The 10,411-nt window shown below is 44.1% G+C and overlaps 2 protein-coding genes across 3 annotated transcripts in view; both read left to right on the top strand.

Annotated features, from left to right (window-relative positions):
• Nucleotides 1-5,868, top strand: myadma (myeloid associated differentiation marker a). Its single transcript, XM_063187120.1, has 3 exons — nt 1-89; nt 2,531-3,169; nt 3,861-5,868. Exons 2-3 carry the CDS (start codon nt 2,846-2,848, stop codon nt 4,422-4,424), a joined length of 888 nt encoding a protein of 295 aa, XP_063043190.1. The 5' UTR covers nt 1-89; nt 2,531-2,845; the 3' UTR covers nt 4,425-5,868.
• Nucleotides 5,869-8,158: 2,290 nt separating this feature from the next.
• The window catches only part of zw10 (zw10 kinetochore protein), a 17,314-nt gene continuing 15,061 nt past the window's right edge, over nt 8,159-10,411 (top strand). For both annotated transcript variants that reach the window (XM_063186377.1, XM_063186376.1), the window contains exons 1-2: nt 8,159-8,341; nt 9,545-9,679. In XM_063186377.1, the coding sequence (XP_063042447.1) occupies nt 8,237-8,341; nt 9,545-9,679 (240 nt within the window). In that variant the 5' untranslated portion in view covers nt 8,159-8,236. The remainder of the gene's footprint in view (nt 8,342-9,544; nt 9,680-10,411) is intronic.

Here is a 10,411-nt window from a genome sequence, read left to right as displayed (position 1 = left end):
GTCACTCCCTACGATGCAACAAGCGTGCCGAGACTAAAGGAATAAAGTGCGGATAAATCCTAGAAACAGGAGTCAGCTGTTACAAAAAGGTGAGTTTGCTGGTGTCAAGATACTTGCCAAAATACAACTCAATATGTTTTTACGCATGTTGGATTATCAGTCAACGAACATTTTCGAAGTAGCCTATAACGGTACTGTACAAGGAGGGGGAAACTCTGACGAGGAGAGAGTCTTGAGAAAGGCAGTCGCCCAAATTCCTCTCGTTTTTTTGACATTACGTAATGTGTATAAAGTCTTTCCATTTGACTTACCAAGGAACCTCCGCTCAAATATGATTTTAATTCGACTGGTGCGTAATGATGCCGGCACAGGCGATGGCATAGGCCTACTGTATGTGCGTCACTGTTCTATTCTGCTTCTCAAGGATAGGTGACTAACTTCTCCAATTGTGGACATTACGGCTTCAGTTTCATTTTTAACATTCACTTGTGCATTTTAATGTAGGCCTAATAATATCCAAATGCAAAAACCTATTCAACAGTTTGTGCGTAAATGATAGTAGCAGCCTGGTCCTGCATTCCATGACTTTAAATAGATCATGTTCTCATTCATTTGGAAGGCCTGTTATGAGTTTGAACGTTCTTATTTACAGTATTGGGGTTGTTCTATTCAAAATATTAAAAGGAATTATGTTAGGCTTAATGCACAGATGCACCGTAAACCTCATGGTGTGTTTTTGGTGAAACCGGCTAGTGAACGGTGTAACCGGCCTCTAAACCTTAAAAGCCACAGAGATGTTCAACCCACTTTGGCAACCACACTGTACTTTCAGAAGACATTTAAATGTGAAAACCATCAGCACCACACAGGAAGCAAGCAGGCTGTGTGCACCATGGTAGCAGAGAGGGGGTGGGGCAAAGGGGTGAGTTGTCTTGGGCCCAGGGGGGGGGGGGGGGGGGGGGGGGGGGGATTGGGTATGCAGTACATGGAGGGGGGGGGGGGGCTTTCAGACTTTGTCCTGGGCCCAGTCAAAGCTGTCAGCGGCCCTTCTGCTGGGAGTGCAGACACAAGCCTGGGCCTAATAACAGAATCACATGGCCACTGGGCAGATTTGATTAGTGTTATTGGAGAAACGTAAGACCACTAGACTAGGTTAAACCTCAAGATTTCAGTCACAGATTAGAAACAACTGTGCTTCTTTTTGTTTATCACTCTGTTTGTCAATCTCCAAAATTATGTGTATATGCTTAAAACTGCAGCGGTATGAGCAGCAGGAATGAGAATCATCACAGACACTTTGTGATTTATGTCATCACTGTGACTGTGTGACTAGTGTGTGCGACACAATTGTGACTTGGGTAAATGTGGTGGCCTCTTGTCAACGCTTTCAACTTCCTGTCTGTGTGAAATATTCATCACAGCTCTTTAACCGTTGTTCAGGGAGGAAACGGAAGGGCTGTGTCGACCAGCTGAGGTGACGGATACTGTACAAGCAATAAGAAGCCAGATGCTCTTCGCAACTGTACTTCTTACTCAGTACAGAGAATTCAATTTTTAGGTGCACCTAGGCTACGCCTTAGTCCAATACTCTTTTCAGTTTTGTACAACTGTACAAGATGAGTCTTACATGTTATCATACCGTAGGCCTACCAAAAGTGAATATTTAAAGACATTTTGTTTTTTATGCAGTATATATACATGTACGAGTTTTCTACAAAAATTATATTGTAATTTTAGGACTGTCAAAACAGGCGAGGAATCAGTTAAGGAATCATGTGGAAATTGAATGCCTGTGTTTTACAACCTGACAGGAAATGATGATGATGATGATGATGATGATGATGATGGTGGGCCTGGCACTGAGTAAAAAGTGCTACCTGCAAGTTCTAGCAAGCAAGCAGGGCAGAGTGACTCCGTGTTTGACTGTTGTGAAATAGCCTTACATTCAAATAGCTAACTGGTTGTATACTATTGTTTGTGTGAAAAAATGTACTTAATTATAAAGTCATTTTTAACATTGTGGCCTACTGGTCCTTACTGGAAGATCTGTCTTTCTCTCTCTCTCTCTCTCTCTCTCTCTCTCTCTCTCTCTCTCTCTCTCTCTCTCTCTCTCTCTCTCTCTCTCTCTCTCTCTCTCTCTCTCTCTCTCTCTCTCTCTCTCTCTCTCTCTCTCTCTCTGTGTGTGTGTGTGTGTGTGTGTGTGTGTGTGTGTGTGTGTGTGTGTGTGTGTGTGTGTGTGTGTGTGTGTGTGTGTGTGTGTTTTCCATACCGATGGTTAACTGGTTAACTGATTAACTGGTTAATCAGTTATAGCACATGGTAGGCAGCCCAGTGAATTCACCCAGAATTGCCTTACAACTTTCCCCCATCTAAGAAGTTGATGATGAACCACTGAAACGACTGAATGAACGCTTATTTGAAGCTTGAAGAAAGCTACTTGCTATGAAATGTTGCAGTAATAATTCGAATGTCTACAGTACTGTGTGCACTAATAGTAATATTAAATCCTGCTTTTATTCTCTCATTGCAGGCCTTTTTTGAAGCATCTTGCAAGCAGACAGGAGCCCACGTCCTTGATGACCCTCAAGATATTTGCCATTTGCCAGCAGCCGTTTTGACAAGAAAGGGGTCTGCAGCCATCGGCACAGGCTAGAGCAGTAAACATTGTTTTTATATACAAAGTTTGCTGCTCATGAAGTTTTTCATGAGACGGATACAAACAGAGTGAATCTCAAATCCCGCCGTCTCGTTCACTGTCACAAACCTACTGACCTAGGTGCGTGGGTGTAACTTCTATTGCCCCCCCCCCCAACCAGCCACCCACCCACACCCACCCATCATCATCATGCCTATCGTGGTGCTCCACCACACTAACCGCTTGCTGTGGGCGCGCGTGGCGGCGCTGCTGTGCACGTGCGTGGCGTTTAGTGTGGCGTCCCACGGCGGGCAACTGGGCGACGGTGGTGGCATCTACATCTTCTGCTGGAGCTTCAGCTTCGCCGGCACCTTGCTGGTCCTCCTGGTGGAGATGTTCGGCCTGCAGACGCGCACCCCGGTCTCCTGGACCAACTTCCCCATCACCTTCGCAGCCTACGCCTCGCTGCTGTGCCTGTTCGCCTCCATCGCTTTTCCTCTCAGCTACCTGAGCGGCTACGATCGGAAGGGCGAGGTAGGTGCAGTGTTAACGTACTACTGCAGTGGTTCCCAACCTATGGGTCGGGACCCAACCTATGGGTCGCCAAAGATCCACAGGGGGTTGCGAAGCCCTCTTAATTTTAAGGGGTTTAATTTTAATACCATATGTAAGGGCTACATTAAACATTTATTCTATATTTTACCGAAGAAGAATTGAGGAATAAAATGATAACTAAAATGAGTTTTCGCAGGAAACAGAGTATCATGTGAATATCTCTTGTGCAGGCGCTCGAGCGGTTGGGTCACCAAAGCTTACAATAATAAAAATATGGGTCCTTGAAGAAAAAGGTTGGGAACCACTGTACTACTGGATACTGTAATGCTTGAGGCCGTTCATTTTCTTTTTTATCAGACGCGTCAAAGTTTTATCCTTTACCTGACATGTTTCGATGGACAAAACTTTTACATGTCTGAAACTAAAGGAAAAGGAATGACTTAATTCAATAAGAAGACATAATGGATGTAATACTTCTATGTAGTAGTGTTTACTAGTGCTATATTTGCGATGATACAGTACATGTTTTTTTTTATCTATTGCAGTGTTTTTCTGCAAGATTTGTTTTTGTTTAAGGCTGTGGTTGCCTGCAAGTTAATGTAATGCATAAGAAGTACACTTGTTCAGAATTATTATTGATATTATTTTTTTCTTGTATTTGTAATGTGAGGTGCGGGACCACCGCATCGCCGCCTGCGTCTTCTCCTGCCTGGCCACGGTGGCGTACCTGGTGGAGGTGAGTCTGGCCCGGGCGCGGCCCGGCGAGGTGGCGGGCTACATGGCCACCACGCCGGGCCTGCTGAAGGTGTGCGAGACCTTCGTGGCGTGCGTCATCTTCGTGTTCATCAGCGACCCGGTGTCGTACGACCGCTACCCGGCGCTCAAGTGGTGCCTGGCAGTCTACTGCATCTGCTTCGCTCTGTCGGCGGCCATCGTGGTGCTGTGCGTGGGCGAGTGCACGGGCCTGCTGCCCTTCCCCTTCTCCCGCTTCCTGTCCGTCTACTCCTTCCTGGCCGTGGCAATGTACCTGACGGCCACCATCATCTGGCCCGTGTACCAGTTCGATAGCCGCTACAGCGGCCAGGCGCACCGGCCAAGCTACTGTGCCAGTATGAGGTCGGGCATGTGCCCTTGGGACAAGCTGGTGGGGGTGTCGGTGCTCAGCGGACTGAATCTGCTGCTCTACCTGGCCGACCTTAGCTACTCCGCACGCCTGGTGTTTGTCTCTGGATGAGGGCAGAAGAAGGATAAAAGGAAAATCAAGTACATAATGGTGTTTGTGTGTTTTTTGTTTCATTTTTTATTTTTTTGTTTGTTTTGTTTAGTTTTCATCAACACACCTGAGCTACCCCACATGCCTCGTGTTTGTCTCGATGAGGAGAAACATGCAGAACTGAGTAGGCTACTAAAACATGTTATTATTTTGCATAGGTTTATTATTTGTGGTTTTGCGTTTTGTGTGTGCATGCTTTTTTCACTACAGGAACATGTTCAAAGTGACCAATAGTTCTAGAAGAGGAGAGCCACAAGAAAAATACTTCTAAAAATACAAATATAGATTGATTTTTTTGTGTTTTGCTTTGTTTACCAACAGAAACATGTTGAAAAGGACCTTAATAGTATTGAAAATACTGTTGCGTTGCGTTTTTTAAATGTTTTCTCACAAAAGAGCCAGACATAGTGTAAGCAACGCCAAGACAATCACTGCCAGTCTTTTCCAGTCTATTACTTTTACTCAAATGTTTTGCTCAAATGCTTTGTTCACTGTCTGATCATTAGTGATGCTGGCATTACACTTAGCAGATATGAGTAGGCCTATGGAAAGCGGTTTTCAGTTAGATTACATATTTATTATGTGGATACAGTGTGTGTTGGATACAGTCCCTTGAGCAATGGGACCATGTCAGCCATGTACAACGGTTTAGGAGAGCCTACAAGATTCTTCTACGCCATATTTCTACTTCCCACAAGTACAGGATTTGAACCCGCAACCTTCCCATCCTAGAACATGACTGCCTAGTCACCGTCCATGTACAGTGTTAATCTACTGCATACTGTAATAGTGTTTATTGGTGTTATGTTTGTAATGATACAGTAGCCTACATGTTTTTCTAATCTATTTCAGTATTTTCACGCAGGAAATCTGTTAGTTTTTAAGGCTGTTGTTACCTGCTAATTAACGTAATGCATAACAAGTATATTCCTCAAGAATTACTGATATTATTATTTTTCGCATTGTATGTGTTTTATGCTCTCCTGATTGTAAAAATGGAGAGCACTTGATGAGGGCACACATTTATTCCCCTAAATCATTTTTCAAGCCAAATCCAATCTCAGTGCTCAATTATGACTGAGACAGTGCAGCAGAGCGCTTGGCATGGAGCGTTACAAAAAGAAAAACTCCTTCCTGAAGCCTCACATAGTGGACTTTTACCTCACGCGTAGCATGTCTGCCTACTGTATGGAGTTTGCTGTGAGTCTGGGTGTGTGCAGGATGACCTTGTCATGTAAATCACAGGTGGAAACATTGGATAGTAATTCAATATGTTACGGTAAATTTCACATTGTGTGTTCATTCCCGCTGCCTTATCTTCCAGCATACTTTATGTGAATGACTTTGGAGTATTGAATGTGCTCTGTTTTCCTAAGATGAATAAAAATTGTGTATTTTCTGTGTACACTATTTGTTGAAGTGCTTATTGAAAAATGGTGGTGAGGTTTGTAGTGATGTACTTTTCAACATCAGTTGAGGCTGTAGGCCTGCTGGGAAATAGTCTGACACCACAACGCCACGAAATGCCTTGTCTGCGGTGCCCATGCAAGGGGGAAGCACAACTTGCATCCCGAGGGAACAGGGGAGAGTCTATCAGTAGGCCTACTCCAGTAAGTAAAATCTGCCAATTGTTGGATTTTTTTATACATTGTGTAACTCATATATTTTACAACTCAGGTGAAACCTCCAGAGCCCTGCTGTTAACCATGCCCAGCTTCAAAGTAGGACCTATTATACGTAGGACTGCACAGGGGCGGATCTAGCCATTTTGGGGCCTTAGGCGAAATACAAATATGGGCCCCTCAAAAGTCATCATACAGACATAGCATTCTGCGTTTCGGTGCTTTTTTAGTGATTTATCTCATATAGGCCTATATCTTCAATTGCTTTACATAAGGGACAAATTGAGATCAAGCCTCCGTTTTAGTGCATTTACCATGACTGGTGTGACAGTAGGGGGCCCCAGATTTGGTTGGGGCTCCAGGCAATTGCCTAGGTTTGCCTAATAGAAAGTCCGCCTATGGCCAAAGAGCCAGGCTTCTTAGCAGTCAGAGCACAGCCAACCTTGATGGTGGACACTCCATCACAGAAGACAAAACCAACAACCATTCAACTAGATGTGAGAATCATGTTCTTTGATTTCTCCAGTGCCTTCAAAACCATCCAGCCACTCTTGTTGAGAGACAAACTGTAGCAGATGGGAGTGGAGACAGCGCTTGTGACCTGGATACAGACTACCTCACAGAACGGCCCCAGTATGTCAGACTGGGCGACCTCACAGAAGTGTGTGTGTGTTTGTGTGTGTATGTGTGTGTGTGTGTGTGTGCAACTGTATCGCACGCTATATCGTCACGTGGCCACGAATCGCCGATCAATAATCTATAACGTTCGTCGTGCCGTCACGATAAAGCCCCGTTTTTCGTGGTTGGGCCACACTTCCGCGGCCAATGCATTTGAATGGGCTGTCCGACTCGTGGTTGATTTACGATTGATGGCCCAATTCCGACAGAAAACTGATTAGGGAAAGATTATTAATGAAGGGATAGGCTACATTATAGCATGTATGCTCCATCACACTGTGAAATAGGCTAAAACAAATTAAGCTGGACAGTATGTTTTCCAATGCAATGTTCGCTTCTCTACACTCCGCTTCTTCCTCACATTTTCCTGGAAGATTGACAGGTCCATCAATCGTAGGCCTAAATAGGCTAAACACCACGAGTCGGACAGTCCATTCAAATGCATTGGCCGCAGAAGTGTGGCCCAACCACGAAAAATGGGGCTTTATTGTGACGGCACCATTACCTTATAGATTAAGCTATTTTAATTTTGTGGAAACACAACGCATCCCGTGCGATACGGCTCGTGTGTATGTGTGTGTGTGTGTGTGTGTGTGTGTGTGTGTGTGTGTGTATGTGTGTGTGTGTGTGTGAGTGTGAGTGGGATAGAGAGATCTGGCCTTGTGAATATATGTAATATATGTGAATGTATGTGAAATGTTGTGTGCGATGTCTTTGTGTCTTGACACCTTAATTTCCCTCGGGATCAATAAATTATACTTTACTCTACTCTACTCTATGCTACTCTAGCTGTAGCCAAGGCCTAGCCCCAGTCTGGATTGGGCTGAAAATGTTGCATGAAATGACTGCAATATTGGACCATGCAACATGTTCAGAATGCCTCTTTGTAGGCCACACGCAGTATGCGGTTACAGTCAAATACGGTTTTGTAAAGGTGACAGATCCATTAACTTCCCTAAGCATTGAAATGGATTATCACTTAATTATAGTCTTTTGATAAATAGATCAATAGACTCCTTCCTCACCAAGTCTTTCAGGTTTGTGTCTTATATTGACACTGCCAGCAGAAAGTCAGCTCTAAAGTCATCTTCGGATGCACAGAGCCCTGTGAAAGGGCCCCTCACCCAATACATTTCATGTAATGGAACCCAATTATGGGCCCCCAATCTCTCTGGGCCCCGGACAATTGGCCCCTTTGTCCCCCTTGTCACCTGGATGCACCCATACCATTACATGAATTGGACCAGAGAGGTTCTGGTTAGTAAACCGGCTGTGATTGGACTCAGTTCTTTGCTTGAGCGTAGATTGTATGCCTACTCCATGCCACATGGTGGTGTTGCACAAACTTACGGATTTGACTCGTGCTCTGAAAGTAGCCAGAAGAAGAAGCAAAAGACTACGCGGGCGAAAACAGTTCGTAAATTTGCTCCTTTATTTTTTGTTAACGTTTTGCTTGGTTAAACTGCCGCGAGCATGTCCTCGTTTGTGACAGAAGTGCTCGCCAGTTCTGGCAAGCTGGAAAAGGAGGACTTGATGACAAAAATCTCCAAACTAACGCGGAAATCCGATGACATAAAGGTTTGGCGAACTAGCAATAAGTTATCCCTTCAGCTAGCATGGCTAGAACTACGCTAGATGACGTGTGCTGTGCTGAGCAGCAGCTGTCACAAAACTGGTGTGGGACACTGACATTTCAAACATATGTTGATTAATGCATGATATGTTAATTTGAATGTAACAAAATTGTTGTTCGTTTTAGACACCTAGCACTTTCCTGCAAGTTTCATGGTGACATGAACTCAAACTCAGTTTGGAAATGTACAAGCGAACTAGCTAAAAATGACAAGCTAGCATAGTGTTGACAGCTGTTTGTTATGGTGTGAGAATGTGAGACTGGAATGTTTGCAACGCGTAAACTCTTCATGACAAGGGGTTTGATTCATTAAAAAAACACGCAGCTTACGATACTGCTGTGCTGTATGCGCAAAAGGAAAAGGATAGCGAGCGCACAAAGTCTTCTCTCCAGGTGGAAGGGGTGCATCTGGTTAATCATAGAAAAATGACTGAATCCAAAGTACTCTCCTCCGAGTCAAGGTTGAAGAGTTATAATAAAAGCCCTTTTTTCTACATTGGGGTAAACAAACTTAAAAACGCCGTTTAACGTCATTTTTCAAGTCATTTTACTATGCGCTTTCGCTGAAATTATGTGGTAGGCTATAGTTTAACTCCTGTACCTTCAGATACAGCATATCGACTGTAAGCCACCTTTTATTTGTCAAATGTCATGCCTTTATGTACCACCATTTGCCACTTTGCCTTATAACCATTCCTGGACCTGCTGGTTCTCTTGCTTTGTTTGGTCATTAATGGTAGGCTATATCCTGTGGGCATCAGCATGACTGAAAAATATCGCTGGTCATTGCATTACACTGAACTGTGTCAGAGTCTTGTTTTCATAAGGTTTACTCAAACTGGACATTCTTTGTTGTAATCTCTATTTTTGTCGTGGTTATGTTGGGGTGTTCTTCTCTTAGTGTTGTGAAGAGTACATATTAGCCACTAATTATTTTGTGTTGACAAATTTCTTGTTCTTTGTCAGTAAGGCCTGTAGTATTGATATGATCGTAAGATATGATCGTAATAAGTAACACCCCAATAGCCCCCTGATTTTGTTTAACACATGTTTTATAAGTCACTTAGACAGTAATTAGGTCTGCATTAGTGGCTAAATAGAATGTGAATGCTAAAATAAATTGTTATCCATGTCATCATCTTCACCAGGCTGAGGCGACGTACATGATCAAGAGGGAGTATGACAACTTTCTACCCAGCTACGACCTCGCCGAGAGGCTGGGGAGAGAAGTGGAGGGCATGTACAAGGAAATCGATGATCTGAAAGACGTCATTGAGAATGAGGTAGTACAACAATTCACAATACACAATGGTCCGTTTTCTTTGGAAGGGGATGGGAAAGGACAATGGGAACCCTAAGGATTGAGTAGACATGCGGTCTACTTAATAGGTCTTTCCGGAGAGAGAGATAAGTGCAGACTCGGTTGAAGACACACATAGCATTGAAACGCATGCGGCACAAAAGCTTTAAAAAGCTATTTGGATAGCTCTAGTGTTCTTATGACTTACCATTGCAACTGTTCTCTGTGGTATCTGCTTGGTTGTCTTTTTTAAAGTTTTTTTTGGTGGGGGTCTTTTGGGCCTTTAGATAGAACAATTTCAGAGACAGGAACGTATTAAAAGAGTGTGGCGGGGAAAGATCGCAAAATGAGCTTGGTTCGGACTCAAACCCAGGTCCCCAGATTTAGTAGCCTGGTAAACCAGCGCCACCCGCTGGACGCCAACGTTTTTCAGCTAGGGAGTGAGTCTGGCCTCGGATCTAAGAACGTTTGAACGCTGTGCCCTGAGTCAGGCAAAACCAATCACAACGCAGCGATTTGTTTTGAATCAAAGCGGGCGGGGTTTTGAGGGAGTGACGACGAACCTCGCAACACCGTTGGGAAAGCACATCAACGGCAAAGATCACCGATTGGTCAGAGTGCCGGCACGGTTTGAAAAAACAACAGGTTGTTCTCATCAACAATCTTTGGAGGTATTGTTCATCGGGGCCAGACTAAATTATTCCGGTCTCACATT

The sequence above is a fragment of the Engraulis encrasicolus genome, chromosome 21 (genome assembly GCF_034702125.1).
Source record: "Engraulis encrasicolus isolate BLACKSEA-1 chromosome 21, IST_EnEncr_1.0, whole genome shotgun sequence".
Lineage (NCBI taxonomy): Eukaryota > Metazoa > Chordata > Actinopteri > Clupeiformes > Engraulidae > Engraulis > Engraulis encrasicolus.
This window is presented reverse-complemented; position numbering and strand designations above follow the sequence as displayed.